At 39.8% G+C, this 15,605-nt stretch overlaps 1 protein-coding gene across 20 annotated transcripts in view; it reads right to left on the bottom strand.

Annotated features, from left to right (window-relative positions):
* PTPRF (protein tyrosine phosphatase receptor type F) overlaps positions 1–15,605 on the bottom strand; it is a 378,264-nt gene that overhangs the window by 177,968 nt on the left and 184,691 nt on the right. For all 20 annotated transcript variants that reach the window (XM_039711435.1, XM_039711443.1, XM_039711439.1 and 17 more), the window contains one exon: positions 13,134–13,275. In XM_039711435.1, the coding sequence (XP_039567369.1) occupies positions 13,134–13,275 (142 nt within the window). The remainder of the gene's footprint in view (positions 1–13,133; positions 13,276–15,605) is intronic.

Raw genomic sequence — 15,605 nt, 5'->3', positions numbered from 1 at the left:
CTAAAAGGATCACAGGCAAAAAAAAAAAACAAAAAAAAAAAAAAAAAAAAAAAAAACAACCCAAAAACAAAAAAAACACCAACAAACTAACTTTCAGTTTCAATCATTGCAGCTGTTTCTTATATCAGCAAAATAGACTGTGAATTGCAATGCATGTACTTCTAGAAAAGCACAAAAACAGCACAGAGAATTTCAAGATGATCTAACAAGGGAAGCCAGGTGCTAGAAAATAAGACAAACAACAGGGGCTTGATGAGCTCAAATGTTCAGCCTGTTGAAGAGGGTTTACAGAAGCCTATGTGGAAAAAGCGATCTCAGACATACAGAGAGCAGAGAAGAGGGTTTACAATCTCAGAAGAAACGAATGGCTTGAACTGGAGTTGAGATTACACAGTTTCAGCAATGGAATTGCATATAAATGATTGGAGTAAACTGACCAGTTAGTGCTGGACTTAGAGCTGCTTAGCACTTTTTTGGATGGTATAGTATATAATTTCTTAAAGACATCCTTTAACCTGCCTTTAACAAATGTCTGCATGGCTGAACTGAAGAAGATGCAAGTAAGAGATACCAGACATGGACCCTCTCCAGAGCCTACGATAAACTGAAAGTGGACAGAGAGCCATGTACAGTGGCTGGTACGTGCCTGAACAGATGCAGTCTGCTCTCCCTGGGTACTCCCTGAAAGGCCTGAAGCAAGAGGAGTCTTATGGGTTTGGCTGCACTGGAAAGTGGTGTTAGAGACAGAATGTAACCACAAGAAAATGCATTAACTACACAACACAGCCAGAACCTTACTATGATTTAATAGTGGGTATAGCTTGCCTCATCAATGCAAAGCCACACTCCATTAGACAGACAACTCCAGATTACTGCTTTTATCAAATGCAAGTCCCTAATAAGGGCCAGTCTGCATACTGGTTTGAACTAGGGGAAGAGGCTAGGGTTAGGTTTAACAATTAAGATATTTTATGGTTGCCAGACATTCTTGAATTGTTGGTGCCAGTCAGCCTTTAAGTCAATACACTGAAAGTTTCTGAGGTCTTCTCAAAAGCCAACACCACCTCACACAAACTTCAAAAATTAAAATTCAGAATCCTGGGAAGCAAGTAAACCAGAAAATCCTGCTTTTCAGTTTGACATATTCCCCATGATTCGGTGCAGAAAACAACCCCAAATGCTGCCAGCAAACACCAGGAGAAAGGAGGTGACACTGAAAAAAGTGGCAGCCTGCAAAGGGACTGACATCAGCTCGCATTCTGCAAGGCCAGGGTTGCTGGGAAAATCAAATTCAGCTATCTGAAATATGGAGAGAAGTCACAAAAAAAGTACAAGGAGAACCAAAAGACTTTTCCTCTGCCAACCACAACAAATGGCTCAGAAATACAAAGTGTCAGTTGGCACTTGAAGCACAGTGGATGGCCAGAGAGAAAGTGCATTTTTAAATCATTAACACATTGGGAACACACAGATGTGCAGTTCAGCTACATCTGTGCATTGTAATTTCTACAGTAGTCACAACTTAATGAATCATCAATTGTGACAAGATCAATGAACCGAACTGCACAACAAACTAAAGCTAGTAAATTCATGCCTGGGGCAAGAGCTAAAGGTTTATTTTATTATTTTTTTTAGTACTTCTATAATTTTTAGTGTCTAATTAGTAAAAACACAAATTCTCCAGAACCCTTTTATTTTTCCTCCCTTTTGAAAGTCCTACTGCAAAGGATAAAGATTTAATTCATGTTTGCTAAATTCAAGTCTGGATACTACTCATCTGATCAGCAATTTCTTCCTCAGGACCTGGAACACATGGCAGCAGAAGTTACAATGCTGGGATGTGCCCTACATGCCAATCAGGTGGACTCTGACTGAGCCTACCACCTCTAGGCAAAACAACTGCTGTTTTTTCCACAAGGCCAGATTACTCCTGCAGGCAAAGCATCAGCTAAGATTCTCTGCAATGCTACTTTTGAAGGGACAAATGCACGTCCAAATCAAGCAACAAAATCATTTATTTGCAAAGAACACACACTGAGTTTTCCCCTGGCCTCAATCCATTCAACAACTTCAATGCTGAGTTTGTCGGTGACATGCATAATCCAGATAGGTGTCACATCAGTGATATTCTTACAGAAAATCTCTGTCCAAATTAACCAGGAGACAGAAAACCACACCCTATCTTCTAACAAAGCAAGGTCCATGCAAGCAAAGGCTTTCCCTGCTGACCTCTTCACTCTTCCAGGTAAACCATATTAATCTCTACCATATGTAGGCTTTCAGTGCATTAATACCTGCCAGGGGTTCAGCTGGACTCTTGTCTCCCTTCCAGACAGGCTCCACGGAACAAGCAGCTCTGCTTAGCTTGGCTTGTTAGTCACACATTCAGAGTGGAGCTCCATCTGGAAGGCACTTCCATGAATTGTAGCACTGCTGGCATGCACTACTCTCCCTCCCTCTCAAAGTGAAGGAGATGCAGGCTCTCTTTAGAAGGCTGATTCTGTTCCAGCTCCTGACCTTCTTTATACTGGATGTCTTGTCGCCTTGGACTATGCATTCCCCAATCCATTACCTTCCCCTGCAGCAGCTTTTGTTAGTACCACCCCGTGTGCAGCTTATGCATTTTTCATCACTGTATTTATCATTTCTGTTCTCTCTCCAAGGACTTTCTCCTCACTGGGACCAACTGTGGAAATGTCTAAACCAAAGAGATACAGAAAAATAAATTCCAATATTGCCTTGCTTGTAAACAAAACACCATTTTGGAGCTGTAGTACCTAAAAGCAAGGTTCTGTGTTTTTATGGTCTCCAAAAGGTTAATATTTCCAACACCTTTCCAGTAGTATCAAAGCTAAAATATCACAATACCAGTTCTACTGCCTGCAGCACTTTGTGCAGCCAGTTTTACTTAAAGCATTCTGCATCCTGTGCTGACAGGCACTCTTACCACAAGGAAATTTTCCCCAGCCCCCCATTGGAACAGCAACTCAACAGTGAACATTCACACACTACAGATGGAAAAAGTTATAGCTCTGATTGCTATTTAGACTTCTCCACTCAACTCTAACACCCAAGAACCTGGAAAGGTTTCATCCATGCTGGACCCTTGTGATAAAAGGATTGAAGGAACAGAGCAAAGGATTAGTACGACAGATGAATACACTGCAGTGTTTTCCCAATGCAACATCCAACCTACCTCATCAAGGCACTAGATAATCTTGAAAAGACAGATCTTATTATACCTCACACCTGCTGGTTTCCTTAGGATAAAGGATTTGAAAGAGCTATTCCAGAGCTCTGGGCAGAAAGAATCTGAGCAGGTGGGAGTGCCAGAAAGAGTCACTTCCTTTATTATCCAACTGAAATAACCACAAGAATAAACAGCTGTTAGAAAAGTCTATGGGGAAGGTGGTATTTTACTACTACAACACTGGGCTTCTAAGACAGCACGTAGAATGCATATATTTTAGCTTATCTTGCTTGATACCAAACATACTTTAGTCTCAAGCAGCTCAAGTTAAAATTAACAACAAATGTTCACAACAATTACTTCTTGCATCCAAAATTAGGGCAAATTATTCCTTTTGCTCATTATCTGGGCACTGCATTTTAATAAGCATCACAACTATAGAGCCTTCCTGACATCATGCTCTATTATAAACAACACAAGACCAACAAGAGATCATAAGGACAACTACTTGTGAATCTTGTGAATAAGCATCATATGCAGAAACCAGCTGTTGGAATGATCAATATTACAGGTCTTCAGTGCAAAACTTCAGTGCTTTGTTTTGCATCTCAGACTAAGACCAAAAGGCAGCCCATCAGCAGCAGTTACATGATTTTCCGTTTTCTACAGGAGAGAAAGTTAAAATACTTATTGAATGCTCTCTTCCAGAGGTATAGTAAGAAACACACATACCCCTGCATGGATATGCTCTCTTCTGACAAGCTGTTACTGTTGCAGATTTATTAGCATGCACTTTTATTCCAGTTTCACACTTTTCTGGCTTACATCTTGAAATGTTGATTTTTCCAAGAATTACTTAATTGGGGCTGTGACTTTAATTTTTTAGAGAGGAAGAAGATAAGACACTGAACCTAAGATGGTTGGATGGAACCTTCCTTGCACACAGTTTTTGCTATTGTAGCAGTAAGCACTGCATTCCCCACAATCATAGTTATCACATTCCGCACTCTCCAGTCTCTGTTTTCCATTGAAGAACCTACTCTCCAGTTTTATCAAGGGGATATAGTCTCCCATTTTTGCACAAGAAGGTACAGAAGATCACCATCTTAAGTGACTGTGTAAGCCACGGCATGCCAGTAAATGACAACAGGTCACTAAGCTGTGGGCAGTCTCTTGGCTATGAGTAGCTACAAAAGATAATTGTGCAAAAATAGTTAATGCCTCAGAAAGGCTTTCCAGACACCTTGCTCTTGCCCTTCCATTTTTTCCTTGTAAGCAAAGCAGATAATCCACGTGGCATTATCAAGCAGCATTTCCAATTAATTTCCAGGAGTTAAGCAATTAGTTACTACTTCTTTCAGAAGGCTATTCCACAACCTAACAGACTTCAAAGACTCTACAAATACACACCAGCAACAAACTTTATTAGTCAGCAGGAGACAGCAGCAGGACTGACATACCAGCTACAGAGAGCACATCTGTCAATAACAGGTTGCCACAGATGCTCTCAGAACAAGGCAGCTTGAAAGAGATCCAGCCGTAAGAAAGGTCTTTTGAAACATCTGATGATAAAGACATATTATTTTAGTTTCCAATGGTCACCATTAGATGTTGAATCTGACAAGAAATGTGTGTGGGTTATTCTGACAAGGTTTACAGTTACACAAATTATCTAAAGGAATCAAGTTCTCATTTGCCTGTTCTAAATGAATTAAATAAATTTCCATTAAATGCCTTTTACAATGAGTAAATGATTAATTTATAATTATGGGGTTTCATGCCTTTTTTCTCCTTCTCTGAAAGGCTTCTAGAACACTGCATACACAGTTCATTAATAAAAGTATTTTCTTCCAAATAATAGTCCTCCAAAATAATTTTATCATCTGAGAGGCACCAGGTCCATCCTCAGACTAGTTATTACCAAATAAACATTTGGAGAGCTAAATCAGGGCTCACTGTCACCTAATCAACTCCACTCTCCTGTCAGCTATTTTTTATTAGTCGTGCAATAATGGTCCCTATCAACAAGTTCCTCGTACATCAGTTTTGAAATGATGAGATTCATTAGCAGCCTTTGCACAAAAGGTGGGGCTTAAATTGACAGTGCTATGGAGATGCTGTAAATAAAGATGACAGTCAAAAAAATCAAGTCAGAAGAGCCAAATCACCTTAAGTGACAGGAATAGTATGAAAGATAAGAAATAATTAGAATTTTTGCTGTAAAGCTAGCACATATTGCTTGGAAACATGAGGGAGGGGAGGAGAGGAGAGGAGAGGAGAGGAGAGGAGAGGAGAGTCAGATAAATGCAGAGAGAGTCAGATAAATGCAGAGAAGTTATGCTAGCCAGTGACCAACTGAATCAAAAAAGCAGCTATGATCCTAGAGTCCATTCAAACCCCTATCTCCAAAATTCATCAATTCATCAGTGCTTTTGAAAAGGCCTTTACAAGACTCCTTGTGTGTACATCCCTAGTAAAGCATGTTCAGAAAAGTCCCTGAAATCAAACAGGAACAGGTGCAGAATAGGAGAAAGCACTGAGGCCAGGAGAATCAAAAGGAAGACCGACCCCCATGAAACTCATGCAGGGATTTTAGAGCAAGGGGAGGCTTAGTTGGCCCCCTTCTGCTTAACTAGGACCTAAACAAACACTCATTTTCCCAACAAAATAATCTGCTTTGAGATTTACAGTATTTGAATTACACCTATGTTATTTTTGCCTTTTCTTCCTCCATAATATCTAGTAGAAGAACTTTACAGGACACGCTCGTCCTCCTTGGCAGCCTTCACTTTGCTGCTCCATTCCCCTGCCATTTTCAGACTACCACTCTTCTTAGCCTAGGCCTGTGATGTGTTTCCCCCCCTGGTTTTACTGCCTACTGACCATCACAATCCCAGTGCTGTCAAAGCTTTCCAGACATGGTTGTGACCATAGGGGGTCAGGGCACAAGGGAATGCCAGCCTTTCTGCAGGGACACGAAAGGCAGTGCTGCTGGTTGCTGCCTCCCAGCTGGGACCGATGATCTGTTCCAACAGAGAGTCAAAACAGATTAGCTTAAACCACAGACAATTTAATCTAACCTGTCTGATTTCAAACTGGAACACAGAGGCAGAAGCAGTCATCTGGCCATCCCTGGCCTCAGCTGGGAGATGGCAACCCACAGGGACACCTCTCCAGCAAGACAGAAACCTGCCTGCATGAGCACATCCCTGCGAGAGAGCTCAGCTAATCTGCTTGTGCCTCATTTACCTATAGGAATAGGCTGAACGTTTTGACAGCAGAGCAGCACTAGAACGGCCTGACACACTTTTCAAGACAATCTCCCAGGAAGCTCTAAGGTAACACAGAGGGAGAAGCAACTTGTCTCAACACCCTAGCCCAAGAAAAAAGAAGTAGTAATGCCCAAGACTCAATTATTCATTTTCATAACAGACAGTAGATACCAGTGGGTTGCCACAAGGCTGTGAATAAACATGCACATATCTGAATATCTTCATGAGGGACTTCAGAAATGAAGCAAATAAAATGGAGACAACTACTACTGGCAACAGAATTTCTTAGCTGAAAATCATTTCCAATACCAAAGTCAGAACTTACAAACTGTTAAATAAACTTGGAATAAATCAAATATGTGAGACAAGAAGCTCTCAGAAGTCCTTTACAGGATATAACCACACAATTGCAACTTCAAGCTGCTTGGCAATATAAACCCTGTGATACAGCTTTTGCAGAATTCTGCAGAATATACTCTTATTCTTGTTTGTTTGACACTTAAAGTTCACTTGTTTTTACCACGAAAGTCCTTCCCAAATTGCAGGTGCTGCTTTTGGGCATTGCAATACCACTGAAACTTGCTGCTAAGAATGTGACAACACCCCATCCTGTTACAGATGTCATCTCATAGGACCTCATTTGAGAGGTAATATGCAGAAACAGCCATTTGCTGCAAAAGAAAAACGTTCTCAAGATTAAGAGGTCACTACCTATTCAGACACAAGGTTTTATGGGAGTGCACAGCTCCAAAGGGTTCAGCTTGGCATTAACAATGTGATATTTCATATAAAACTTTTCAAAGGTTGTATTTCTTGCTTCATAAACTTGTGGAATGAACCTGGATGTTAACCTTAGTGCATGGCAGTCTTCTGAGGGAACTTGCTATCACGGATACATTACACGGTTATGTGCCATTAGTTAATCATTTAAACAGAGATAAGAAATGGAAATTATGGCATTTGGGTTGATACGTTCTAAAGATCTGCTGACTCTCCTGTTTGAAGGAGAGACCAACAACAGTTAAAACTTTTCTTCACCTGAGGAAATTACTTCTTTGTCTTTCACTCACAGCCAAGAAAGTCTCTTTTGTTAAATATTATAAAAATAAACTGTAAGAGTGGGACTAATGCTGTTACTGAATCCAATATTTAACAGCAAATAAACATAATATACATAGAACCAGGAGTTCCACACCTGGATTAAAATTATAGGTGCTCTATAGATACCAAAACTTAAGCAGCTGAAACACATTCTCAGATACCATGGCAGTCTAGGTTTTGGCAGCATGGCACATGATGGTGATACAAGTAAAACAGCGTCTGTAAATGTTCTTGGTCTAACTGAAACTGATCACAAATTCTCCTATATCTTCTGTATGCAGTGGGACTAAGAGACCACCTCGTTCCCCTCAGAAGATCCTTTTAGCCACACTGGTCAATGCTAGGGAAATAACTGGAGTTTTTAGCATGATGACAGGGCTCCTGAATTGACCAACCAATACTGGGCAACCTGCTGTCAAGCAGCACAATGCACTCTTTCCTTGAACACTATTTAGGCCTCAAAAGCACAGGTCCACACGAGCTCAGATTTAGATTCTTTTAGGTGACGACCTGAACTTTGCAGTGAGGCCATGAGTAGTTGGCTTAATGTTTCTCTTTTTAACAAGCACAGGACATGCCAAGACCCAATGAAAAGCAGAGAGACTCAGGCTTCTTCATTTCTCTGTGCGTTACTGCGTGTGCATGAAAGGCATAGTTGCAGAGGTCCATAAACTGCCTGCCTCCTACAGGAAGTGCTATTGGAATTGCCTTTGTAGAGCTAAGAACAGGAGTAGGACTTCTGCAGTAGGATCACAGCAGTCTTTCTTCCCAGGGAGAGACCAAAGGATGTTGGAACAGTTAATTAACATTAAACATGTAGAAGAAAGACCTGTCCTCTCTTGACCAGAGACATGAAGAGAATAGTACCAATCCCAGGAGCAGCAGAGCACAGGGAGCTTTAATGCATTTACACAGTCATGCAAACAGATTCAATTTCCACTCTGTAATTGTTTCAATTTTACAACAAATTGCAAGAAATTCTTCCTGGCAAAAAGATGCAAAAGCAATGAAGCCAAAGTACAGTGATCCAACTGATCCTTTTGTAACTAACCAAACATAAACAAGGATTAAACATAGCTCTGTTTACTAACTAACTTCTGTTTACTATTCCAATGACAAAAATCACTTTTAGATGAATGTTTACAAAAAGGGCATATTGGTTCAGGCCTTCCGAGATCTAGCTCTCTGCAGAAATCATTTGTAACAGTCAAATGTTTACCATTTACAGCATTTCAAACAGGGTAACCCCAGGAACTGGAATGCAGCTGGCAGATGGTGAAAGAAATTAAGCTCATGACATGGTTCAGCAAACAGCAAATTATGTTATGCTAGAAGTGCTTGCCACCCCAGGACAACTGCTGCACTCAGAAACTTTTTAGGTGTGCTAGTTTTGGCTGGGATAGACTTAATTTTTGTTTTTTATAGTAGCTTGTATTGGGCTGTGCTTTGGATTTGTGCTGAGCACTATGTTGATACCATGGGGATGTTTCTGTTCACAGTAAAACACCAGGGCTGCAGTGAAATGCTCCTAAACTTCCTCAACTTCTGTCAGCACAAAGCCAGCCAGCAAAACTTAAATTTCCTGGTTACCTTGAAACTGAAACCCTCTGCGCAAGAACTTCCTTGGTTCTTCTGTCTGTCCTCTTTAAGAGGAGCTGCTCTCCTGTGGAGCCTGGCAGCACTCTCCAGGCAAATAACTACATGCCACATGATTAGGAGTCTGGGATAGAGGCATAGGGGATTTGCATAGATCTAGAATGGAAATTGGAGATGGTATTTTCATTTAACCTACTTAAAAACAAAAGGAAATGAAACCGAATATATTTAGTGTCACTTGGATATGACTATGCTCTGGATTACAAGGGAGTGAAAAAAAGACTGCTTGTAAAGCATTAAAGGACCAGTTGCAATTAACTGGTTTTCCAGTTCTGGAAATCAAAACTGAATGTCCTATTTGGAAAGCCCTGGGAGAAGGGACTGATAACATACTTTGTATCTGAGCTACCTTTTTCTCCCAAAGAATCAATATACTTCTCCCTGCCCCTTGAAGACCATTTTTTTCCACTGCTTTTCCTTATCTTCCCATTGGGTGGAAACTGCTAGAAAACAGACTGAAGGCATCCTTTGGTGAACAGGCAACCAGAGACAAACACTGTTACCATCACCTTTCCCAACACAGCTGCAATGCAGAGCATACGAGTCTCATAGAAGGACATAATGGACTTCTGCACTCCTGACATCAGCTCGTTGCTACGTTCTCACATGCTGGCATCCTTCCTACTTTTATTTCATATAACCTCCCTATTTAAAATGTTCTGTAATTCTCAACATTACCACTGAATAATATATTTATTAATTTGTTAGTGCCACTAACTGTCCCTGAGGCTTTTCTTGAGAATGTGTGTCAGCTTATTGATTCTAGCTTTCCCCCTCCCTGCACTGCTTTCCTCCTCTGCCAAGCAGAAACATACTTCTGTGCTGCTTCAGGTCATAATTGGAAAAAAGATAGAAATGTTCAATATGACTCATACATAATTCAGCTTATCAGCTACCCAGGAGAAATGAGAAGAGAAGGTATACGCATGTCTGTTTCTTCTACTATCAACTGGAGAAATAATTTCCAGTTACACAAAGTATACGTAGTTTGGTCACAACAGGATCTGCAGTTAGAAGGGAAAAATGAGAGACATGGAAGCAAAGAATAAAAGGGCAGTAGGGAACCGAACTGTTAAAAAGAGATTCACTTATGTGAGAATTCCTGATTCCCCAGGAAGACTGGACTCATGCTTCTCTCTTAATACTCAGAATAAAATAAGTTGGCAATTAGAAAGGATAACCTGCTTCTGATCTGTAATACATCGCAGAAATCTAAATAAAATAAAGCTCCAGCTTAGTTAGCTACAAAGGCATCTAGTAAGGAGCCTGCTGAACCCTAACTGTGACTTCTGGATTTAATGTTAAGGCCTATGTTCTAAAGGCAAATTGTGAGAAGGAGCATTAAAACTTATTGTTATAAAGGATTTTTAATGTAAAAATCAATACATGCTGTGTATTTAGCAGCATGTAACCAGGAGGACGTCTACGATAAGCTTTGTCATGCACCAGGGACCACTGCATTAGTCAAATTCTTGAAAGGAAATGCAGAACGTCTGTATCATTCAAACTGCCATCTGAGACCAATTACGGAAATTATTTTAACCCCAAAAGCAGAGTGAAAAATCCAGTCCTAGTTGACAGTCTTGAGAGTACCAAGGGTCCCACACTAAATGCATCATTTTCAAATACCTCTACAAAATTAATGTTAGAAAAGTGGTGGCATAACACAGAATTTGGGCACTATTTTTTGGAAGCCATTGAGAGTAAACAACCACAATCACGGCAATATCTACTTTGCCAAAATGTAGGCAAACAAGTATTAATAGTAACTTTAAAAAATATTATAGTCACAAAATGCAGAAACATTATAATCTCTATCAGACAATACAGAAAAATAAGATAACGTGACTGAAAAATTACAAGGCTGACTATAGAAAAGTCTCAGAAAAGGGAAATGTAAAACATATTTTCTTAAATAAAAACACATCATAACAGAACTCCCCTTCTTTGTCAGTTAAACCAACATAAAAGGCACATGTAGCTCTTCATCCTTGCAGTCAAACTCACAACTCTATATGCACGAGCACATACAAATTGTTAGGCAGCAAATGTTTCTTAATTTTGCCCATTACAAGAGTGCCCAGCAAGGCGTCGATACTCTTCAGTTTGAGTGGAAAACACAGCCCCCACAGCCCGCAGATCGTTTTTGACCTGATGGGATCATGTTCAACTATCATTACTCCCAATTAAACGAATTTTCCAAACAGAAAAGCAGGCTCAGTGCTTGACTGCTACTGACTTTTGCTTCTGCAGCTGTTAAACTGTGTGCCTGCATGTCTTTTCCTGTCTGTGGTGTTTCCTAACATTCCCTATTTATGTGGTGGTCTGCAAGTTTTACCTCATCAGGAAATCAGCAGGAGCACCATGAAGCTAAGAAATACTGTTGTGCTCCTTGATGCAAGGCATGTCTCTGTGGGACTTTGAACACTTAACACAGAGCAAATAAATTATTAGCGCGTGTGTGCATGTGCATACACATCCAAGATACATAAAGGCAACTACAACCAAAGGGAACAGGAATGTGCATGGAAGAGTAGTATTCAAGCATCCAGTATCACAAAAATCCAGTTGCAGGAAGCATTGAAATGCAGATCTGCACATGAACAGCTGAAAGAGCTCCAGTGAGCTTTGTGCACTCACATACACTGCTGCAAAGGCAAGAAGTAACAAAAAGAATGTGATTTTTGTCCCCCAATAATTTTCAAGTCTATAGCACTTGTTATCCTATTCTTAATAATACTATTACTGGAGAGCAAGCTGATCTTTAAGATGCCCCACCTCCAGAAACAAGATACACAATCACATCAGGTATTGAATGATTTCTATGATTCCCATCACCACGGTGCCTGAGCACATTACAGTTGTTTAATGTATTCTTTGTCACAGAGCAGAAAGGAAAATATGATTACCTCTATGCTACAAATGGGGATGGGAGAACAAGGAACAATAGGCAACTTGTCATGTGTGGCTGGCACACTCACCACTGGGATAACCACTTTCCTCTGATTCAAAAATCCTACAACAATAAACACTTTCCAGTCTAGTTTCTTCTTTACTTAGAAGTTTCTACATCAATCTGCAAACCACAAGCAATTTGCCTAAGCCTTTTCCTGCTTGTAAGGGGTAAAAATGCATTCAGCCAAATGCCCCAGATTTCTAACATCTCAGTACATTTACAAATTCCTATATATAAACAAATGATAGAACACATTTATGTGCTGGAAAAACCTCATCTCTCTTAAAAGCAGAAAAGAATTCCGACAACTTAATATTTTTAAAAATCAAGTGTTCACAAGCCTGTTTATAGCTAATAAACTGTTTTTCCACAAACATTTAGCAGAAACAACACAGCAAGCAAAATAAAACCTGCTCGTATAGCAAACAAGGAAAAAAACCTATTCCTTAACAGGAGAGACAGAATTAAAAGTTGTGAGTACAGTGAAAAATAAACACAACTAAATTTCACATCACATTAAAAACCTAAAGAGTAACCTGAAAATCTATGTGCTGATTTAATCCAGAAGATGCAAGGTACAGAAGGAAGCAACATAGATTAAGTTTCTGATTGTCAGATGCAACACTTAGATACCCTGAAGATGGGTATTATATGAAAGCAAATAGATGAGAAAAGTATACAAATGTCTCTGTAGATAGCCCTCCAAGTCAGAAATGACACCTCTCAATCAGACAATAAAAACACACTAAAGACAGCTGAGAATCTGCAATCCTTCCATGACTGTCTCAAAAATATGATATTCTATTATAGGAGAAATTATAGCAACTGCTGCAGGAAGAACAGAGCTTTACCCAATCAAGCTAGAATATCACCACACCATTTAAATGAAGCACATCAACATGTAGCTGCCAAAGCCACGTCTCCTGCCACTTAAGGAATGCAAAAACTTCCCCCTTACCTTCCAACACTGTTAACTTGGCACTGGTGTTTATCTCCCCCACACTATTGGTGGCTGTGCACTCATAGATAGCCTCATCTCGGTGGACACGCAGGGGCTGTATCCGCAGAACTGATCCCGATCCATCATCGAACTCAATAACCTTTGAAAAGGAAAAGAAAGCACTTCATTACTGGCACCTTCTGCAACAAACACTGAAAGTCAAAACAATCTAGGGGTTGAAGAACAAAAACCAAAACAAAACAAGCCGTGTAAGCCCTAAATACCATGCAGTGAATTAAGTGTTCCAAATGCAGTAGCACAAAAATTTCAGTGTCAAGAAGGTATTTGTCCTCTGAGGAGGCCAGAACAAATGAAGATCCAATGAGGTTCTTTATGGATCAATTAAGGTTGACAAATTATCAACCTGGTAATAAAGATGTGAATCTGATGATTTAAAACATCTGAGCCATATTTGCACTAATGATTTTACTAATCACTGGTAACAATTTAGTGCCAACTTTCACCTTGATGGAAGAGGAGAATGATATACTCCTGTGGGATCGCAGGGAAACAGTAACAAAACTTGAATAAAACCTGGAGCATCTACAGTGCATGCTAACTCCAGCAGAGAGAGGGGTTTTAATGTTCTTCAGCACTGGGTACTTTGCAACTCTGGCATAATCAACAATGATGTAATTACACTTCCTTCCCCAGCATAAATAAATTAAGTCGTTAATAAATCATTGTCTTTCCATCCATCCTGCTAAGCTGAAAAATGCATTACTCTGACTTATACATGGAAGAAAAAGGCATTTCTTAGTTTGTAGGGTGGACACGCAGGGGCTGTATCCGCAGAACTGATCCCGATCCATCATCGAACTCAATAACCTTTGAAAAGGAAAAGAAAGCACTTCATTACTGGCACCTTCTGCAGCAAACACTGAAAGTCAAAACAATCTAGGGGTTGAAGAACAAAAACCAAAACAAAACAAGCCCTGTAAGCCCTAAATACCATGCAGTGAGTTAAGTGTTCCAAATGCAGCAAGCACAAAAATTTCAGTGTCAAGAAGGTATTTGTCCTCTGAGGAGGCCAGAACAAATGAAGATCCAATGAGGTTCTTTATGGATCAATTAAGGTTGACAAATTATCAACCTGGTAATAAAGATGTGAATCTGATGATTTAAAACATCTGAGCCATATTTGCACTAATGATTTTACTAATCACTGGTAACAATTTAGTGCCAACTTTCACCTTGATGGAAGAGGAGAATGATATACTCCTGTGGGATCGCAGGGAAACAGTAACAAAACTTGAATAAAACCTGGAGCATCTACAGTGCATGCTAACTCCAGCAGAGAGAGGGGTTTTAATGTTCTTCAGCACTGGGTACTTTGCAACTCTGGCATAATCAACAATGATGTAATTACACTTCCTTCCCCAGCATAAATAAATTAAGTCGTTAATAAATCATTGTCTTTCCATCCATCCTGCTAAGCTGAAAAATGCATTACTCTGACTTATACATGGAAGAAAAAGGCATTTATTAGTTTGTAGCTGGATCACTATATGCTATTTCATAACAGCAAGGCTGTGAAGGCACAGCCTCAAGCCACTATTAATGCCAAACTCACCCTTCTCCTATTACAGAGAAGTTGGAAATACCACCTGATGTGCAGACAGTGACAGCATGAGGGAAAGGCAGATGCCACCCACTCCTGTCCCTTGGGAACTGAGGGGGAGATGAAGAGACTTAAAGGATCCTTCGTTCCAGACCTGGATGTCAACCTAGGGCTGCTACCCCCATGCAAAACTTTCACCCAATTTTCAAGGGCCTGTTTAGGAGCACTTCCCACAGCATAAAGATCAAAAGAAAGAGAACAGGAAGGAGGAAAACAATGCACCACAAGACTCTGCAGTGACAGGAGAAATAGGAAGAAATCAAAAGGTAACAAAGACCACAAAAAAAATCTGTTATTCCTCATGCTAGAAGGAATAGCTCTTCTGTTTCAAGAAGAAACCCCTAATACAGTCAGGTAAAGAAAGAGAAATATGAATATCACCATAATACACTTTAAAGAATTAATTTTTAAAAAACACTTACCTTTAAATTAAACATGAAACTGTGACAATATACTAAATCTTCACAAAGGGCAGAGCTACTGCTAAATTTTAAAACAAGACAAAGTCAGCTACAGAGATTAATTCACTTCAGTGATAAGGACTAAAAAGCCAAGAGATGAAACAGCAGAAATCTCTTTTGCCCTCACTATCCTTTGAACAAACACTATGTGATAGGAACAGAGCTACAACTACTAAAGGCCAGACAGATGCTGAGGCCAAAATGTTGTTAATTTGCTAACAACGGATACTTCTTCTGTGTCACAACTTAGCATGTGTACATCAGATTTGGTTTTTTCCTCCATTTAAACTTACTTCAAAATTATCCCTAATTAAGACTAATAATGAAGTAAAATTAATAGTTACTTAG

Source organism: Passer montanus, unplaced genomic scaffold, assembly GCF_014805655.1.
Source record: "Passer montanus isolate IOZ18808 unplaced genomic scaffold, ASM1480565v1 scaffold25, whole genome shotgun sequence".
Classification (NCBI taxonomy): domain Eukaryota; kingdom Metazoa; phylum Chordata; class Aves; order Passeriformes; family Passeridae; genus Passer; species Passer montanus.
Note: the sequence above shows the minus strand (reverse complement) of the source record. Positions and strands in the feature narration are given on the sequence as shown.